The sequence below is a fragment of the Spermophilus citellus genome, assembly GCF_964194105.1.
Source record: "Spermophilus citellus genome assembly, chromosome: 18".
NCBI classification, from domain to species: Eukaryota; Metazoa; Chordata; class Mammalia; order Rodentia; family Sciuridae; genus Spermophilus; species Spermophilus citellus.
Window position 1 is genome coordinate 68,267,174 of NC_138200.1, and position 20,418 is coordinate 68,287,591.

At 54.2% G+C, this 20,418-nt stretch overlaps 1 protein-coding gene across 4 annotated transcripts in view; it reads left to right on the plus strand.

The window, feature by feature from the left end:
* Positions 1-20,418, plus strand: part of ZC3H18 (zinc finger CCCH-type containing 18) — a 51,460-nt gene that overhangs the window by 23,338 nt on the left and 7,704 nt on the right. For 3 of the 4 annotated variants that reach the window (XM_081275623.1, XM_081275625.1, XM_081275624.1), the window contains 4 exons: positions 4,240-4,357; positions 5,770-6,035; positions 18,456-18,647; positions 19,340-19,465. In XM_081275623.1, coding sequence (XP_081131749.1) covers positions 4,240-4,357; positions 5,770-6,035; positions 18,456-18,647; positions 19,340-19,465 — 702 coding nt within the window. The remainder of the gene's footprint in view (positions 1-4,239; positions 4,358-5,769; positions 6,036-18,455; positions 18,648-19,339; positions 19,466-20,418) is intronic. The other variant, XM_081275626.1, reaches the window with a different exon arrangement.

Genomic DNA, 20,418 nt, shown 5'->3' on the forward strand with positions numbered 1-20,418 from the left:
AAGGAATGCTCTGCGCTTCCTCCTCTTACAGAAGATCGGGGGTGGGAGAGCTTGGTGGAAAGCAGTTGCCTAGCAAACAGAAGCCAGAGTTTGTTCCCCAGCACAAAGGGGGAGTCAAGTGGCCCCCCGCTCACCAGTGCTCTGGTGAGAGTGGCCACATGTGAGTCTCAAGGCACCTTGGCATTGGTGCCACCCATCCTTGAAGGCGTGGAAATGCCACCCCTGAGCTAATTCAGACTCCCTCTGCAGTCGCCTCCCCTTGTTTGCTGGCCTCTGGTGGTGTCCCAGCTCTACCTGTGGGCCCTGTGGTGGCTGCAGCTGTCAGGGAAGCCACTGGAGCCCCTAGGTGTGTCTCTCTCCTCACCCTGCTGGTCACCAGGAGCCAGGGAATGTGCACCGTCCGCCACAGCAGTCCCAAGGGCGTGGCCGCTGTGGCCCTCTCACTGTCCATACTGTGCTATTGCTGCCCTCCAAACCTTTAGTGCTGGCGTTTAAAAGTCGTGATGGGGAAAGTACGCGGAATTGAATGAGTCAGATTCTGAGGCATCACGCGGCCTGGAAAGTGCTGCCTCCCCTGCCCACTTCTGCCCTAGGGATGGTGCTTTACCCTCACAGGACAGAGACGGGCCAGGTTTCTGCTGGCAGAGCAGTGAGGTTAGGGCACGGGTCCTGGGAACTGACCGCCATCTCACCCAGCGGTCCCACTGACTTGTCTTTACCTGGGTCTTGGGGCAGTGCTCATGTTGCAAAGTTGGCAGGCAGGCGCACACTGTGTGGTGCCAGTCCTGCCAGTGGGGCCCGTGCTCAGGACCCAGGGTGGAGACCACAGGCACAGAGCCCCTTACTCACAATTTGCATTATGCCGTTTGTTGCTGGTGGTCAAAAATTCAGCTGGAAAATTCCAGAGATGAGCAATTTAAGTAACTCGGGTCATCCCATATCGTCATAGTCTACGTTATTACGTCAACCTCTCACTGTGCCTAGTTATAGACTTTATCACAGGCACGAAGGGAACCATCTGTAGAGTTGAGTCTGCCTGCAGGACATGCTGAGAGGATTCCCTGTGGACGGGAACACTTGCACATCCTTCTAGTGAAGTTCTGCACATGGACGTTGGCAGATGGCAAAAGGACGTTTAAATCAGAACTGAGTGTGGCCCAGATGTCTGCAGGGTCACCGTGGGCAGGGGGCTGATGCTCAGGAGCCTCTTCTCGAGCAAGGTGTGCACGATGGTATTGTCATTCACACCTGGAGTATTGGTGAGCGTTCAGGAGGTGGTATGACTTCAGGAAGTACAGAGTACTCTGAATTCATGTGCTTGTTTATAGGAGGGAAAGAAGGGCAGTGTTTACACCCTGTTTCCCGTTCCCCTGGCTGGAATGGGGAGCTGTGAGGTGTGTCTGCTTGGAGGTGGTTCAGTGCCAGGTTTGATGACAGACTTCACAGAGTGCCCTGGCCTTGGTGCAGAAGCCTGTGGTTCCAGTCCTGCCCTGCGTGTGGTGCAGGAGCAGCCCTCAGCTGCTTAAGCTGTGCAGGTGGGGCTGAGGCTACGGGCAGTGCTGAGAGCAGGCTTTTGACTGCCTTGTGTTCCTGTGTTTTTTAACATTCTCTGTGCTCAGAGTGGATGTGGGGGCTTTTGTGCCTGACCCCTTCCAGACTGGATGAGTCAGGATCTCTGCAAAAGCACCCCAGTGTTTGTTGTAGATATTGGGGGAAGACTGCCAGTCAGAGTCCCAGCCAGACATAGATCACCCACTTCCTGTAACAAAGAGTGGCCAGTGGGAGGAAGTGTTCACCGTTTGGCTGCAAAACCAGGAGGAGAGACTGGGTACCATGGAGGGAGCGAGCCAGTGCCAGTTGAAACTGCTAGAACTGAGAGGTTAAGAGGAAGTTCAGAAGGAGTGAGACCCTGGCCACTGAGAGGGTGCCAGCTGGCCTGTGGACAGTGAGGCTGGACAGGGAGGAGGGAACCATTGGCACCTGGTTGCTCCAAGTGGACCCAGCAAGTTTCCCTTCGCCTGGCTTGGCTGAGGGGCCCTCCTTGGCCAGTGGGGAAGGCCACTCTGCTGCAGCATGTACAGGGTGGCACAGGTGCTATCCCTGCAAGACTGTTTCTTTGAGAGATACTTTATAACTTGGGATAAAAAGCAGAGGTGCATGTTTTAGAATCTTTAGTATTATTTTGAGCCTCGGTTTCCTTGTCTTTGAAGTGAAGGGGTTGAACTGTAAACTTCTAGCTCCCAACTTCAATTCTTACATATTCTCTAGCAGCTTCACTTTGCACCTTATCATGCCACTTTCTGGGTTGACTGTAGACAGAAACCACCTCCTCTACAGAGAGAGACAGTTTCGCCCCATGGGCCCTGCTGATGTCGTGCACATAGAGCTCCAGGCCCACAGAAGACCTGTCATGCAGAGCGTCTCTGCCATCTGCCAGAGCATGTGCAGGACACTGCAGTGCCCGCTGATTAATCAGAGACTCTACAGACCAGGAATGCACGATCCCCTCTGCCAGATGCAGCCAGGGAGCCCAACCTTGCCTACCCTTGGGCGAGGCCCATTGACAGCTCAGGTTTCCCAAAACACAATTTGGGAAATGATTGTGGAGACCATGATACTCTTTAGTGGAACTTGTTTTTACATCAATGAATTGAGCAAACATCCTCCAGGTTCATTACAGATGTTTCTCAGTGTTTTTCAAGACAGTGCCTGAGAAGTCTGTTGTGAGCAAGTTCAAACTTAACAGCAGCATGTTGATGGGTGCCCACCTCGAGCCAGGCTGAGGAAGTGTGTGCATTCCATTCTGTTAGCTGTCTTTGTCTGGCTCATCTTGTGTCCCAGGGAAACTCTGCAAGAAAGAGGCCTTTCCATTTAGCTTAAATGATGTTCCCAAAACAGATATGCTGGCAGAGCCCTGGTGTCAGAGAACACGTAGCCCTGAGACTTGATGGTGTTGGGGGCCTTTGGCTTTCTCTTGTCCAGGCCCACTTCAGGGTGTTTGCTTGCCCCTGCATATCTGCAGCACCCGTGCACCATCACAGACCCACCGAGTACTGAGCTCTGCAGGAATGAAAAATGCAGGCATTGTCTGCAAGAGCCTTGGGGGTTCATCTCTGCCATAGCCCTTTCGATCTTGGAGAGGAGCTCCTAGAGAGCAGTCGCTGCCCTGGAGGTGTCTGGGACCCATGTGAGCCACATGTACTCCCTGTCCTCCTCCCCTCCCCAAGGAGAGGAGTAAAGCTGTGGCTCTGCCATCCTCCAGCTGGTGTGGCTGGTGCAAAGCCCAGGTGTGCTGGGCTCTAGTCAGGTGTCTCCCCAGGGGGTGGTCAGGTGCCTCATTCAGTGAGGAGCCACCCCGGCCTGTGTCCTTGGGTCTGTCTCTGGGCTCCCAGCTTCCCCCATCAGTTGTTTGTTTTCATGCACAGGATGACATGAACGGCGGGGGCTCTTTAGGATGTTGTGGTGTTTCAGAGGGTGTCTGCACTTCTGCGGGGTTTATTGGCTTGGCTTGTAGGTATGTCTTCCCCTGTGACCTGGGTATCTGCTTGTGCAGCCTCATGAATAAGGTCGCTGTGTTCTCTGGAATGGGCTTATGCTTATGAGCAGTGCAGGAAGAGCTGGCTTGGGCATTCAGCCGCCTGCCCAAGGCTTCTCGTTTGTTCACGTGTTCTTTTTATTTTTCAGGATAAACCTGCCATTTCTGGCTGACACTCTCTTGTTCCTGAGTGATTTTCTTCTTCCTTGGTGTTGTGAATGAATTTCTCACACTGTCTCCTAACTAGTCCTTACCTGTGTCCACGAGGACTTTGGTTTCAAAGTGGTTCTGTCCATCCTTCTGCCTCACCGGGGTCCTTGTTCATCAGCTCTCTGGGTTGTTGAGTCTGCACGTATCTTACAGAGCGAGCTGGTGCTATGCGGTCTCCAGGGTCCTCTGTCTGTCTTGTTGGGAGAGTGTGGGTCCCCATTCTCTGGAGTGCTTTCAGTAGGAATGGGTGTTGAGTGTTTGTTGGATGTGCTTCCGAAATCTGTGAACATGATTCTGTGCTTTTAGATGTAACCACACATTACAGATTTCCTAGTACTGACTCAGCCCTGCTTTCCTGGCCCAAGTCCCATACCGTCATGGTGTGTTGTTTCCGTAACGTGGTGCCGGGTCCTCCTTGCTTGTATTTCATGTAGCGTGTTTGCCTCTAGTATTCCTAAGTGATAAGATTTGCTTCTTACTGGCTCTCTTTTCAGACTTGAGCCTTATGCGGACCCTTACTATGACTATGAAATAGAGCGCTTTTGGCGTGGTGGACAGTACGAGAATTTCAGGGTACAATATACAGAAACAGAGCCGTACCATAATTACCGAGTAAGTATGACTCAGATGTACAGATGTGAATGTCACTGATTTACCCATTAAAACCACCACCACCTCCCGCCTTTGGAAAGGAATCTAAGTAGCCCAGGCTGGCCTTAAACTTGCCAACCTCAGCCTCCAGAGTCACTAGGATTGAAGGTATGCACCACTGCACCTGGCCAGAATCACCCTTTTCATTTATGGACTTTCACATGAGCTTATTCTGTCAGCACAGTGTGCTGATTGAACCCAAAGGGTTAAATTCAAGCCCATACTGGTGGTTTCTGGAGGACTGATTTGGGTACCCTGGGAATGCTTGTAACCTGAACAGGGGCTTCCCCGGACTTTGTTCTTGCCGTGGTTTGTAAAGTCAGACTGCTCATGAGGTCATTGATGCCAGTTTTCAAGGGACTCTGGCCGTCCCTAGCTCTTCCTCTGAGAGTCTCCTTAGCCATATTACTCACCTGTAGTCCACGGGCTGAGGACCCGTCTCTGACCGCTCTGCCTTCTTGGCAGAGGGTCGTCTGCGTTGGTGCTTCCTCCTGAGTCGCTCTGGCTCTGAGAGCTCAGTGTCTGTGGACTGTGTGCTCAGGACTGTGAGCCTAGGTCTCTGCTCTTGGAGGGGCGTGGGAAGACTGTTCCAGGAAAGGTCCCTCAAAAGCAGTTTGGCAGGTTTTATGTTGTGACTCAGGACAGAGCCAGGAGTTCTTAGGACCAGAGGGAAGTGGCCATGGCCCCAGGAGCTCAGCAGATGGTCAGAGGACCCTGTAGTCCAGAAAACCCCTGGCTGACCCTCTGGTGCCCACCTGCTCTACAGAGCAGCTTCCTCCTGGAGTTGGGCTGCAGGCTCCTGGTATACTGTCCCTACCCAGGGCAGCCACTATGATCCTCCTCTGCTGGGGGGTGGGGGCAGCAGGAAGGCCACGGTGTGCACAGCGTGTCCCTGGAGAAAAGCCCAGAATCTGTCAGGTGTGCTGGGCTCGCACTTCATTCTGTTTTGACATTGAATGTCAGAGGGGATGCACAAGTCTGCAACGAGGGTTGTGTAGAGGGTGCCACTCTTCCAGGCACCACCCAGGGGAGCCCCTCCTCGCACCTGCTGGCATGGGCAGCTGTGCGAGCTCCATCCTCAGAGGAAGGAGCCGTGTCCAGAGGCCATGTCCTTTGGGTCATGTGCAGGAGAGCCAGCTGTGCACAGCTCGTGCCAGACTGGGGACAGGTTTGGAGGTGGCGGTCAGGGCAATCTCACTCTCGTATCTTGTGTGCCTCTGATTGGCACCTGCCTGTATCTTAACGCGTTCTGAGGAGAACCCTGGGAACACCGTGACTTGGGCGGTCCACACGCCAGCCCCTGCTCCCTCCCTCCCTCTGCCCGTCCATCAGGCGTCCTACTGACAGCGTGTGCGTTTGGCTTTTTAACCAAGGAAAGGGAACGGGAACGTGAGCGAGAGAACAGACAGCGAGAGCGCGAGCGCGAACGGGAGCGCGACCGAGAGCGCGAGCGTCGGCAGCGGGAGCGCGAGCGGGAACGGGAGCGCGAGCGCGACAAGGAGCGGCAGCGGAGGAAGGAGGAGTGGGAGCGAGAGCGAGCCAAGCGCGACAAGGACAGACAGCACCGCGACCGGGACAGGGACAAGGAGCGGGAGAAGGAGAAGGAGAAGCCAAAGCCCCGCTCCCCGCAGCCACCAAGGTAGGCCACCTAGTCCTGGGGGGCTGGGGTCCTGAGCATGGGAGCGCCTGCCCTGAGCTGGTGGGTGGCTGCTGCTGCTGCTGCCAGGCAGCCCCCTTGACATGTGACCCGCGCAGTTGCCAAAGAAACAGGTGCGCTTTGTTGGGTAGGTGCTGCCCGTCGTGGGCAGCTGTTGTGCTGCGCCCCTCTCCTAAGCCCAGACGGTTTCTGGCCCCCGAGCTTAGACAGGGAGCAGTCTTGCTGGGCGCCTATCGCTGGCAGTGTGGTGCTCCTGCAGCTGGAATGCCAGCGGCACACATCTTTCCACCGAGACGGCGGGTTCTCATGTGTGGCGAGGAAGCTGATGGCCTGCCGCCTGGTGAGCGGGTGTGCATGCTATGCTGGACGAGGCAAAGGCCCGAGAGGCAGGGCCGGGCCTGGGCCCGCACTCGGGGGACGTCCCTGCATTTTGTCTAAATGCACGTGGGTACTAGGATGGAATGATGGGCCTCAGAGAATTGGGCCAAGTTGTGTGTGTGCACTTTCTACAGCTTTATTGTGATAAAATGGGTGTACCTGTTAAAACGTACAATTGGGTGGTTTCTAGTATAATCACAAAGTTGTACAGTCCTGATTACAATAACTTTAGAGCGTTCTTGTCTCCCAGAAAGAACTCCCCTACCCGCTGGCAGGCTCTCCCGTCTCTCCACCGCCCATTTGCTGGCTCTGGCACCACGGGCCGCGTCCTCGTGTGTGTGCGTGTTCAGGGGGTGGTGTGGGGTGGCAGAGCCTGGCGGTGGTCTTCTCATCTAGCCTCTTTCCCTTAGAATATCCAAGGTTCATCCAGGTTAAAGCATTTCTGTTTCAGTCCTTCATTGCTTCTTGTAGCTGAATCAGCATCACGGCCACGCCACATTGTCTTTATTCATTCACTGTTGGTGGACATTTGACCCTTACACCTTTTGGCTGCTGTGACTGTGAACACTGTTGTGTGTTATGTGGACTTCAGTTCTCCTTGGCCGTGCACTGAGGAATCCCAAGGTCACCTGGTGATGGTGTCGCTTCCTGATGGCCCGCAGACGATCTTCCAGGTGCAGCCCAGCCACCCCCTCTGTAGCAGTCTTGTTGCCCCTTGGCCGTCCCCGCGTGTGTGCGTGCTGCTGCCTCACGGTGTGTTTCCCTGGGGACTGAGACACCAAGCTGTCTCCTGCTCACTGGCCGTTTGTGCATCTCTGGAGAAGTCTCTCTCCACACCCTTCCCCATCTTGCGGTTTGGCCTCTCAGTGCTGCTGCTCTAACAGCTCTTGCATTCTGCATTCAGGCCCTTGCTGAGTCTCTCGTTGGCAGCCGCGTCCCCATTCTGCCAGTCGTCGTGCTGTCCTGATGTTGTCATTAGAAGCACGTGTTCCCTTTGTATCTGTTTTTATTTTGAACCCTTGTGCTGTTGGTATCATGTCTGAGATGACATTGCCTGATCCAAGGTGTTTTCCTCTTAAGAGGTTCATAGTTGCAGCTTTTATTTTTATTTTTAAGCTGTTGAGCCATTCTAAGGTACATTGTGTATATAGTGTGAGGCAGGGGCTCAGCCTCATTCTCCTACATGCATTGTCCTTGCATCGTTTGAGGATGCTGGCCTTTCCACGTTGGAGTTCTAAGACCTCTTCTAAAAAGCTTGATGATGACATCATCCCATCCCATGCTTTGCTGGTGTCAACACCCTCCCATGACACGGGGCAAAATGTGGGAAAGGGATCAAAACAGCTTCTTTGGTAGGGGGTAGGGGAGGATAACTGGGGATTGAACTCGGGGGCACTCAACCACTGAGCCACACCCCAGCCCTATTTTGTATTTTATTTAGAGACAGGGTCTCACTGAGTTGCTTAGATCCTTGCAGTTGCTGAGGCTGGCTTTGAACTCACAATCCTCCTGCCAAACTCCCCAGCCACTGGGAGGACAGGCGTGCGCCACCATGCTGGGCTTAAAGCAGCTCCTTATTGGGAAGTGCCCCAAAGTCCTTCCAAGGTCCATGCACTGCAAATGTGTTTTCTTTAACTCAGGGATTTTTTTTTAATTGCTTTTATTTTTTAAATATATGACAGCGGAATGCATCACAATTCTTATTACACACATAGAACACAATTTTTCATATATCTATAAGTATGTTCACGCCAATTAATGTCTTCATACATGTATTTTGGATAATGATGTCCATCACATTCCACTATCATTACTAACCCCCTGCTCCCTTCCTTCCCCTCCCACCTCTCACAACACTCTTTATTGGGGCTTTAAAAGGCCCATTTTCAATCTTTAGAATCTGGAAGGGTCGACTGTCCATCAGAGGACGAGAATGGGCCCTTTGTCTCCATGCCTTGTCCTCCTGGCTGGGCTCTGCCTTTCCGCGAGCACTGTTAGCAAGAGTGGGCTCTGGATTGCCCCTCTGCAGCTGTGTGCAGCTCCAGTGGGTGCAAAGATTGACGGCACGTTCCCAGGTGCAGCGATGGATCTCCTCATGTGCTGTACTGGCCAGTGGTAGTCCAAGTGACATTCCTAGAGAGTGTTCAGAATGAGTCACGTGTTTCCTCATGTGTCAAAAGAGTTTGTTCTACAAAAGACTGCTTTAAAGAACTCTTTTTTTTTAATGTTTTTTAGTTGTTGATGGACCTTTATTTTATGTATTTACAAGTTGTGCTGAGAATTGAACCCAGTGCCTCACACTTGCTTGGCAAGCGCTCTGCCACTGAGCTACAACTCCAGCCCCTCTAAAGAACTTTTGCCAGGTAGCAGTGCACACCTGTAATCCCAGCAGCTCAGGAGGCTGAGACAGGAGGATCAAGAGTTCAAAGCCAGTCTTAGTAACAGCAAGGTGCTAAGCAACTCAGTGAGACCCTATCTCTAAATAAAATACAAAATAGGGCTAGGGATCTGGCTCAGGGATCTAGTGCCCCAGTACTGGCCCCCCCCCCCCAAATAAAAGAACTCTTTAAGTGGCTCTGAAGTCATCCAACAGAAGAGCCAGTGCTGCTTTGGTGTTGGGCCCTCTCAAGCCTTTCCTGCCTTTTTCAAGTCAGGAGCTCATTGTGTTCCCAGGTTGGCCCTAAACTCCCAGGCTCAAGCAATCCTCCTGCCTCTGCCCTAGCTAGAATGATAGGTGCACAACACCGCACCCAGGTTCAAAACCTCCCCCCAACCCCGCCAGTACTGGGGATCAAATCCAGGGCCCTCTGCATGTTTGGCAAGGGCTGTACCACGAGCTACATCCCCAACCCTTCTCATTTTTCTTTGAAACAGAGCCTTATTAAGTTACTCAGGCTGGCCTTGAAGTGCAGATCCTTTTGCCTCAGCCTCCTGAGTAGCTGGCATTACAGCTGTGTGCCTCTGTGCCTGGCTTAAACTTGTTTTCTTTATGGAAACGATTTTCCCTGCTTTTCCTAAAATGTGCTGCATTTTCAGCCTGGACTCAGTCCATTGGACCACTGCTAGGAAGACAGGGCCGCAGCCGCCTCTGCTCTTGGCTGGCAGCGTCCCCTCTCCTGGGTGGGCAGCCTCTCACTTCCTACAGGGTTTGCTCAAATTCCTGCTAAGAGAGGTCTCCCCACTTCTTCTGCCCTCCCATAGTTCTTAGTGCCCCAGTACTGTATTATCACAGACTTCTTATTGTCCCTTGGAGGGCAGCAGTCTCAGTGCCTGTCCTGAGACCCAGGACAGTCTGATGCTGACATTTGACAAATGTTTTGAGGCATTTAGTATTTATGGCAGCCTACATTTCTGCCAGGTGCAATTCAGTTGATTGTTGTAGGACTGATAAAACTATAGAAGGGTTTCTGCATATAGAACTAGCTTGTTTTGCCTTCCAGAGCCATAAAATGGCTGTCTTCACGCCTGTCCAGACCCTTGGTCTCAGCGCAGATGCAAGAAGGACTCTTAACAGTGCCAAGTGCAGCTGTGGCTTCCTGAGTCTCATCAGGAGTCCACCTCTGTGGCTTACGGAGGTGTTACTAAGAAATGCTACTCTGGCCATGGCCCTCTCCAGCCCCTACTGGTGTCCAAGAAACCAGGAGCTCTTCCCACTCCAGTGCTTCTTGTAGAGGAGTGTGCTGGTGAAGTGTGCGCGGCTGGGCACAGGGGCAGGGGCAGGAGGCAGGTGCACAGCTGCAGTGCCCGCACACCTGCCTCCAGAGGGAAGCCCTTGGGAGGTGGTTGGCGTGGCCACTGGGCGGCAGGCCAGACACGCACAGGTGGACCCTCGCATCAGTGGGCCTCTGGAGAACTCGTGGCTGTCTGGGCCCATCCAGACTCACAGGCAGGCCCAGGACACTCGGGAGTCAGGGCATTCGTCCCGAATCAGACAGTTTTTCTCAGCAGCTGAGCAAAGCCGTGTCCTGTTTCTGACCTGGCTTAATCCCACTCAACTTGACTCTCAGCCCTTTTCTTTTCTTCCCAGAACACTGCCTTGTGTTCCTGTGACCAGCCCAGCCAGCAGCCTGTCAGCAAGGCAAGGCTGTGGTCTCCTGGAATCAGTTCAGCCTCCCGGATGCTGGGCATCCTGGGTCCTGGGGTCTGGGTCTTGTTATCCTCTGAGGCCAGCATCTCATCAGGGCAGAATTCCCAGTGCAGAGCTCCTATTCCTTTTTCCTTTCGAAGCAGAATGAGTGCAGCTACTCTTCCAGGGGGTTGACTCCGGGAGTAGAGCGTGTGTGACCGCCTTTTATTAGTGGGACAGCCTCCAACAGATGGGGGGTTTAACCACACAGAAAGAACTTTTTTTCACCTAAGAACAGACAGCAGACTTGCGTCCCGGGGGGAAAGGTCGTGGAGAGGCGGTGAGTGCTCCTACAGGGGTTCTGGCCCGGGCCCGCCCAGCCAGCACACCACTGCCCCCACCTCCAGGTGGCTGTACTCCGCCCTTGTCTCTGTTTGGGTGTGGCCCTTCTTTCTTGCCCCAAGCCTTGCACGCTGAGGCCAGCCTGTTTTCTTTGGGGTCCTCTAGGAATGTCTGGCAGCCCTTGCAGGCCTGGCTGGCCAGCAGCAGCGTGGCCTTTCCCAGTCTTGCGTCATTGTTCACGTTGGTGTTTCATAACTGGGCCTCACGGACCTTTTGCCCACTTCTGGGCCTGGCTATATTTAAACTAGAGCCGAACCTTCCCACCAGCTCCATAAAACGCATCTGTGCAGGAGGGGAATTCCCGCTGCCAGCCTCAAACTGCTCTGCACAGCCGGGCTGTTGGGTGTGCTCAGCTGGTACAGCTGAGACCAGCCCCTGCACAAAGTCACAGATGCCAGTGGTCATTGGGCCTTCCTGTGGGAGTCGCCCAGGCTGCCACTGTCTTAGGAGGCTTGCACCGGAGTCACATTCACATTTACAGCTGTTGGTGCCCCTGGGCACAAGCTGCTAGGTTTCTCGCTCCCATCAGGTGGGCCTAGCCCACCTCAGGACCTACTCACCATCCTGGTTCTTGGTTCTCACAAAGCCACACTGTTTTCCTGGTGGGGTCACAGTCACCTCTGTATCCACACCCCACACACTGCCCCATCCGGCACACGCCTCCTTCAGGTGGGCCAGAATGGGGCGGGAAAAGCTAAGCAATGCTGCTTTCGCCTTCTGGAAGGGCCTCGTCAGGTTAGGGATCTTGGTTTGTGCTGTGATTTACTGCAGCTTTCTGAGACGTGCCCTTAACAGTGTGGGCGAGGCTGTGTGGCCTGCTGTCCAGGAGGTTCTGCGGTGTGGTGAGTCATTCAGGTCTGTTGCATCTGGCCCCTGTCTCCACTGTTGCAGAACCAGGTGTTGCATTTCTTTCAAGCAACTTCCCCTCCCTGGTTTCTGGAGCGCACTGTCCCCGCAAGCCCTGCCCAGCACTGGTGCTGGCTGTGCAGCCAGGTTCCATTGCCAGCCTTTCAGAACTGTCTCTGTGGTGAGCAGGTCTTACAGGGTGGAACTCACATGAGAACTTGCTCCTGTGAGTCGTAAAGATTGGTGCCTAGGTCGCCTCTGCTGACCCTGAGTGCATCTGATGACAGCACCTGGGCGGTCAGCAGATGGCAGGATGTAAGTGACACTCTGTAGCCACCCACCCACTCATCGCCTGCTCTATGCTATGCTTAGCTGCCTCCTGATGAGCCAAGGGTTGGAGATTGCTCAAACCTAGAATTTCCCAGTCCTTGTAAGAACTCTCTTAATGCCATCATGGATCTTTCTGTTGTCACAAAGAAACTCCTCTGATGGTTTATTAAGCCTCCCCTGGTCTTTCTGACCTGTTCTGGATGTTGCTTAACTGCCTGGCTCTGAGAGCCACTGAGCCCTTCAGGGAAACGTGTGTGCCGTGTGGAACTTCTTGATTGTGTAGCCAGGGAGTTGCTCCAGCAGCTCCACCCGCCCTTTGATGAAGGTTGGTGAGCGGATGAGTGTAGTGCTCGCTGGGGTACTCCATCTGACTGTAGGCGCCTGGTATCTGCAGGTACTAGATACACACGGGTCTACAAACACGGTTGTGAATTAGAAAACATTACTGAGCCTGGCGAGTTCTTCTATAGGGTGGATCCAGGATGGGCAGTGGAATAGTAACAAAGAGCCCAGAGCAGCGTTGGTAGCCTTACAGACGTTAGAAGGCGCACTTCCTTGGTGCTGGCCTGCACCTGGAAGCAGTCCATGTGGGTTTCTTCTTTCTACTCCTGCAGGAACTGACAGCAGTGGGTGGAGTGTAACACACCACCACGTGTGTTTCTCCCAGGTTCACACGTGTGTGCTTAGATTCCAGTGCATTTTCAAAACTCAGGATTGAAACAGAGTCTGTGATCTGTAGGGGTCCCCTATGGGCAAAGCCTATCTGTCTCACCTCACCTTCCGGACCCTCACTTGGAAAAAGGCCATCCAGCTTCAGTGGTAGCCCCTCGTGAGCAGACTCTGGATGCATAGGCCTTAGGAAAACCCTGCTCCATGTTGGGACTTCAAGTTTGGGTCCTGGACTCTGGCCACTGGGGATTACCAGGTATTTCCATTACCTCAGCCATGTGGATGGAGTTTCGGAGTGACGTGCTCTGGGCCCATGTTGCTAGCCTTGTGTTGCGTTGGAGGCCCATTATGCCACGTGCTATCTGGCAGTGGTGGATTTTGTGTGCAGGTCCCTGAGAGAGGGCCAGATGGTGAGTGGTGTAGTTAGGGAGGACTACCTAACTATCTCTTGAACTATCAAGAGTTGTCCTCCAGCGTGAGACACCGCGGGTTGTGCCTGGTCAGGTGGATGGACGTGGTGGAGGTGGGAGATGGTGTTGGGAACCGTCCACCAAGGCAAGGACAAAGATGTGCATGGTGACCAGGGTGGAGGGCCCAGCAGAAGGCCAGAAAAGCCCCATGGCAGCCCCACGGGCACTCAGCTGCCTTGGGCCTTTTCAGCGTCCCAGGCGCGCAGAGCGCACACCTGTTGACTGTCGCCCCACGCGTGCTGGCAGATTGGGGTGAGGGCATCAGGTTCCTCCAGAAGTAGATGTGGACGCGTGTAGTCAGAGCAGGAACCACAGGCTTCGCCTTCCCTTTCTGTCTTGATGAGATGTTCCGCCTTGTGAGTTTAGAAGGGAGTGGCCGTCCAGTTTTATCTTTCTTCTTTGGCCCCCCAATTTGGCAGCTGCCCAGACTGGAGCCCAGGCACACCTGGGTTTGTCCCCTTGCCTGGTCACCCTTGGTGCTGGCTCTGTGTCAGCCGGATAGAGGCCACGCTGCCCGGGGCCACTTGTGCTGCTGGTTCGGTGTCTGGGCAACACAACGACCCTTGCCCCTCAAGCCTCCCGCAGCCTTGGACGAAGGACAGTCCCTGGCAGATAAGAGCATGCTGCCCGCTGTGGGGAAGGTCACTTCCTTGGTCAGAGATCACCTGCGGGATCTTTCCTCTCCAGAGGTGTGTATGCAAATCCCAGCCTGTGCTGGCCTTCTTGAGGTCATCCCTGAACAGCCTTCTTCCTCCCAGCCACTGCCTCCACAGAGTGGCTGAGCACACTCCTGTGGACCCACAGGCCCTCGGGAAAGCTGCAGCTCTGTGTTCTGTTCTCTTTTGTCCCCTTGGCTTTCGGGGTCTGAGCAGGGTGCTCGGGCTGACTGTCCTTTCGAGGGGAAGGGATTTGGCCTCAGGTTTCTTGGGGTGTCTTGGGAAGAAAGGTGCAGCTCGGCAGCCTCCTCCTCAGCCCAGATGGCCATCTGGCCACCTCAGGGCAGGAGCAGAGTGGTGAGAGGTACACTCCCTGCCCTTCCCGGCACAGTGTGCTGGCTCCTGGTGTGTACCCAGGGCCACGGAGGGGGCCCCTTCTCCTTTGTTGACTGCCCACCCTTGCTCCTCCTGGGGTGTCTGCCCTTGCCTTGTTGGTTTCAATTGTGTGTCCACATTTGAAAGCAGTTTTTTCATGGTTTGACTCCCTGCAAACTGGGGACAGATCCCAGCAGGCTCAGCTTGTTGACATTGTCTTTAGTAGGCACGGGTGTGACTGAGGAACCGCATAATACCAGGCAGATGTGGCTCCTGCCACCAACATGAATTTCTGTATCCAGATACCATCTATGTTGTTTGTTTGCATGTTTTAAATATTTTCATTTTTTTAACTTAAATACCTTTTAAAAGGAATCTTAGATCATCACTGTAAAGCAAACACCAGTCATGTGCCATAGTGAATCACTGGAGTAATCCAATAAAAAATAAGCCGGGTGTGGTGGCCCATGACCGTAATCCCAGCTATTTAGTAGGTTGAGGCAGGAGGATGAGAGTTCCAGGCCAGCTTGGGCGAGTTAGCAAGAGCCTGTCTCAAGATGAAAAAAGATACAAGGGCTGGAGATGTAACTCAGTGGTTCAATCCCCAGTCCTGAAAAAAAAGATTAAATAATGTCTGGCTGCACATAAACAAAAATGAGTGTGCTGTGTTGCCGTGCTTTGGAACGTGGGCTTGCTGCGTGGCATTCCTGCCTGGCAGGGCCTGGTGCCTGCCCTGCAGTGGTGAGGACATCAAGGCTCATTGGTAGCCCCAGCCTCGGCGGGGAGCCTTCAGGACACACTCAGGTGCCCAGTGAGAGGTGCCCATCTCCAGAGGCCCTGCAGGTTTTCCTGGGGCCAGAATGGGGGCACTGTCTGCCTCTGTCCGCGTCACTTTCCATGCTGCGATGGAGACTGGCTCAAGCATCTGTCCACCCTCTCCCTTTGAACAGCATCACAGTACATCTGGAAGGAGGCAGCCTCACCATTGCCTTGGTGAGCACAGTGTCCGTTTCCTGTTCCATTTTCAGGATGAGGACATGCAGGAAGTGTAAAGGTGAAAGGAGCTACCTAGTGGCCTGCACTGGGGAAATCAGCAGCAAGGTTTTCTCTTCCTTCCTGGATTACTTTCCAGGTAGCACCCGGATGTGCCTATAGCCCTCAGGTTTGGGCTGAGATAACAGGGACTTAAGCCTCAGTCATCGTGTCCTTGAGGAGGCTCTGAGTGCTGGGCGTTGCTGCTGCCCTGGACTCTCCACAGGTGACAGGCGTGGTGCCCGCTGGCTCGTGGCCATCAAACAGGTTCTGAGATCACCAGCAGGCAGCTGTTCTCTTGTTCCCACATAACCCGGGTAGTGCTGGTCACAGCCACCCCGACACACACGATGCGGTGGTGGAGAACCCCTCAACAGGAACAGCAAGCACCATGTGGAAAGCGTAACGGCAGAGCTCCTGTGAGGAAAGCGGCACCCTTTACTGCGAGCCGAAGGAGAAGACAGAATGAACGGCATGGTGCTCTGATAGGTTCTTTCTTTCTTCCTTCTTTCTGTTTGGGTCTTGCACGTGGCAGGCAAGTGAGCAGCTCCCCGAGTTCAGCCACGACTGAGCCACATCCCAGCCCTTTTAATCTTTCATTTTGAGGCAGAGTCTTGCTTAGAGCATGGCTGACTCACATAGCCTTGGCTTGAACTTGTGATCCTCCTGCCTCAGTTTCCCAAGTCGCTGTGATGACAGGTGTGTGCCACTACGCCTGCCCTGTTAATGAGCTTGATGACACTCCAATCCAAAGCCCAGTGGGATTCAGAGAGCAGTACATGACGCAGTGCTGCCAAAGGTCTTCTGTAGGTGAGCACAGGCAAGGTGAACCGAGAAATCTGAAAGTCAAGCACATTCAGGGTTTTGAATATGCCACAGGCCGAGACACATACAACTCTAGCATGAGAGTGAGTAGCTGAGGTGCCAGGCATGCTGGTGCTTGCCTTCCATTTCAGCAACTTAAGCCCTCAGCAACTTAGTGAGGACCTGAGTGTGAGCACACGCACCTCTGAGTGGCACTGCTCTGCATCCCATCTGCACTGGGGAGGGTGGCCCTGCCTGTCCTCTGGGGTGGTGAAGTCACCTTCTCTGTGGCCCACAGGTCGTCCTCACGGTGGTCATCCTATTCGGGCTCTGGCTTGTCACGGTCCCGATCCTGGTCCTCATCCTACAGCTCCTACTCCAGCCGCTCTTCGGGACACAGGCTAGGGAAGTGGCTCAGTGGTTAAGCACTTCTAGATGCTATCCCCAGTACCCCCCCCCCAAAAAAAAAATAGCTAAGGTCAGTGGAAGAGCATAGCCCATGAGAAGCCCCTGCAGAAGAATCAGAGTCTATATTCACCAAAGGTGGCATCGTGGGCCCTGGGCAAGAGAGGGCGCTAGCAGTGCTGCAGACCGCTTGTGAATGGAGGAGGAGCCTCCCTATAAGCCGCGCGTGGCACCTGGCGCTAGTGAGGCAGGGTCCAGGGAAGCAGGTGGGGGGTGTGGATTACCTGGAAGAAAAAGTCAGGTGAACGTGACTGAGGAGCAAAGAGGAGCCTTCTGAGCCCAAAAGGATGCATGAGGGAGGGCAGCACACTGGGGTCTGCTCAAGTCAGAGGCCACAGCCAGCCACAGTGAGCCGGCCACAGCGCAGGACAGTGAAGAAGAGCTAGCTCAAGGCTGCAGACAAACAGGGGGCTGGACACACGCAAGCCCAGCCTTGCCAGTCTCCAGCCACATCCTGTCTGCAGAGCTCTGTTTTGCTGGCTTTCATCTGCGTGGTGCCACGGTGGTAGGGAGCGGTGCTGCCAGCCCTGTGAGTGGCTTAACCCTCAGGGGAAGAACTTGCTATTTGCTACTAATTCCATTTATTAGGAATTTGCTCTAAATTAAAAAAAAGAAAAAAGCTATGATGACTTTTATAAAAAAAGGTCATCTTACTATCTTGTGTTTTTAAAAAAGAAACCCCAATTTCGAAATGTTCAGAGGGTGAGAAATCTCAGTGAATTCCCCTGCAGTCAGAGACAGCTCTCAACACAGGTGTAAAGCCCTCCTGGGCCAGCCGGGCAGTCCCTCAGCAGGCCCAGAGGCAGCGTGTCCATCCTGGGAAGAACTCAGGGCTGAGGGAGACGCACAGAGGTGCTGAACATCGGCAACAGGGACTTTTATCTTCTTAATTTTGTGTATTCCACAGATTTCAAATGAACTTTTGTGATTTCTCTACTGAGAACAGATTCCTCCTGAATAGATACTTTTGTATTAGGCACTTACATTTTCAGGTTTTCTCTAATCATTATAATTAAGTTACTTTTCTGCTGGTCCTGGGGCTCTAGGTTTTATGTCTTTGATGCAAACTGTTTGAATCTTGAGGCATTCTGTTGGCGCCAGGCTTCCCGATTAGGAGCCCAGCCTGCCTTCCGCGGGCAGAGGGCTGCAGTCTCTGCTCAGTTTCTCTCCAGCACAAGCCCTGGCCAGGGCAGCAGAAGTTACAATTTTAGGACAGATTGACGATCCACCTCCTATCCGTCTCGTGCTTGTGCCTGGCCTGTGTGGTTGAGGAGACGGTCTGCCCACACGTGGCCCACCGGGCACTGTGGAGTCTGGCTTTCATGTTTCCAGTTGGTCCTTCTGTGCCCACTTGCATGACCACATGCACCAGCCCCAGGATTTGGAGGAAGGTCCCTCTGTCCCCTCTCCAGCCTACAGCCCCACCCAGCTGCTGAGGCCAGCCCTGTTGTGAAGGCTGGGAATGTGCTTTCTGGGGTTAGTCAGGGTTTTTTCCTGACTGCACTGTAGCCAGTCTCTTCACACGTAAGTCAGAGGCAAAGTGTTGAAGACCTGGACGTGTTCATTCACAACGTTTTTATTGCATTTGAGAAGAGTGATTTTTGTTCCTTTAATCTCGTAATTATTTATGATGTGCAGCACTACAGACAGATGCTTCTGGACGTCACAGTCCCCAGCTGACGGGATAGAAGTTAAATAAGTGATCGTCATAAAAAGCAATTGCTGTCATGGTGAGGAGACAGGGTGTTCACCTGAGAAGGACTTTGGCTGGCTTTAGGGCCACCCTCAAGGAGGCCTGGCTGCCTCCTCCTGAGGTTCCCTCAGCTCTGTCCTGAGTCGCCTCGGTCTCAACAAGCAGCATTGCAGGGAGAGGGCAGGCAGCCTGAGCATTGCCACTCTGTGATTGCAGCCGTCAAGCTGAGCCACCAAAGAAGGAGGCCGCCTCTGTGGGGCCGCAGGTGAAGCGAGCAGATGAGTGGAAGGACCCCTGGCGACGGTCCAAGTCTCCCAAAAAGAAGCTTGGGGTTTCTGTCTCCCCCAGCCGGGCACGAAGGCGTCGAAAGACCTCAGCCTCATCAGCGTCTGCCTCCAACTCCTCCAGGTAAAGCGGCAGCCTGTGAAGCTGGCTGGCCAGTGGGTGTCCACTTACTACCAGGCTGCCTCTCTGTGTGTGCTGCTGCCCAAGGGCAGAGCAGTGGGATACCAGGTAGGACTGATGCTGAGAACCTCAGGAAGTCTTTACTTCAAGCAGAAGCAGGCAGGCTGGGGGACCCAGAAGGGAAGACAAAACACCAGGCTGGCCGGCCGCTGCTGGGGGTCATGTGCCACCCCAGGCCCTGAGAAGGAGGTTCTGGGGCTGCAGACAGGAGCTGTGAACACTGTGAGCCGGGCAGCCAGGTTCTCAGGGAGTTTGCCTCAGCAGCTCCAAGCTGTGGTTCTGGGTGTGAGCCGAGTTAAGAGACGGGGCTGGGTGGGCCCTGCAGAGCTCCGCAGGAGCAGGAGGCTCCAGGGCACAGGCAGGTGGCAGGTGGGTGGGGAGGGCCTGGGCGCAGCGTGCCCGTGCTCCAGAACTGGATCTTGGTTTCTGCTCCACTCTCCAGGGAGGGGGCTGGATGCATCGCCTGCGCAGATGCCAGGAAGAGGGTCCGAGTGCCGGGTGTGCCTGTGTGTGGCTCTGCCTGAGTGTGAGCACACGCACCTCTGAGCGGCACTGCTGTGCATCCCATCTGCACTGGGCAGGGTGGCCCTGCCTGTCCTCTGGGGTGGTGAAGTCACGTTCTCTATGGCCCACAGGTCGTCCTCACGGTCATCGTCCTACTCGGGCTCTGGCTCGTCACGGTCCCGATCCCGGTCCTCGTCCTACAGCTCCTACTCCAGCCGCTCTTCCAGACACAGCTCCTTCTCAGGCAGCCGGTCCAGGTACGTCCCCTACTGGGCTGGTGGCAGAGCCAGCAGGTCGTGTCTGCCACCAGACAGGTCTCGTGGGGCCTGTCTTCAGCTGTTGGGGTAAATCAGTGCCCATTGGTGGTCTGAAGAGTGGTGTGGCAAGGCGCTGGCAATTCCCGGCACCGCAACAGAGCTGGTGCAGCCTGTCCTGCACAGCCATGTCCTCCACACCACCTGGCCAGCCGCTGCTGGGGGTCATGTGCCACCCCAGGCCCTGAGAAGGAGGTTCTGGGGCTGCAGACAGGAGCTGTGAACACTGTGAGCCGGGCAGCCAGGTTCTCAGGGAGTTTGCCTCAGCAGCTCCAAGCTGTGGTTCTGGGTGTGAGCCGAGTTAGAGAGGGCCACTGTGCACAGAGAGGGCCACTGGGTGGACCATGCACAAGCCACATTCCTGGTGTTCAGTGGCCTTGTGCTACTGATGGCACCATATTGAATGGCAGACATGGAAAGCTTCCATCGTTCTAGAACGTTCAGCTTTTTGTTGTATTTTCCCATTGAAAATAGGCATTTTATCACTGTTAGATAAGATTCTAAAATTCCACAAGCACATACACAGTGTTCCGTGTCCAGTTTGTCTTGCCGGTGGGCACCCAATGATGTGGCCCCTCTCTGGCACTCTCTGCCAGTGGGAGTGGAGAGGGCCAGCACCAGGCTCCAGCTCCACGTGGACCTTGCTGCACCGTGGTCACTGCGGGATCTTCTGGGAGGGGCAGCAGAGTGGCATCCAGCAGGGCGTGTGCACAGGGATCCTGGTCTCACTCACTGGACAAAGGACCCCATTTATACGTGTGCAGCTGCCACTCTGGGAAGCATCGTCACCAGGTGTCTTGGAATAAGCTGTGCATACTGTGATGATCTGGTGTTCCCCCAGTGGTGCCCTTTCCTGCATAGAAGATTATCACGCAGTTGTCCAGTTGCATTTTCAT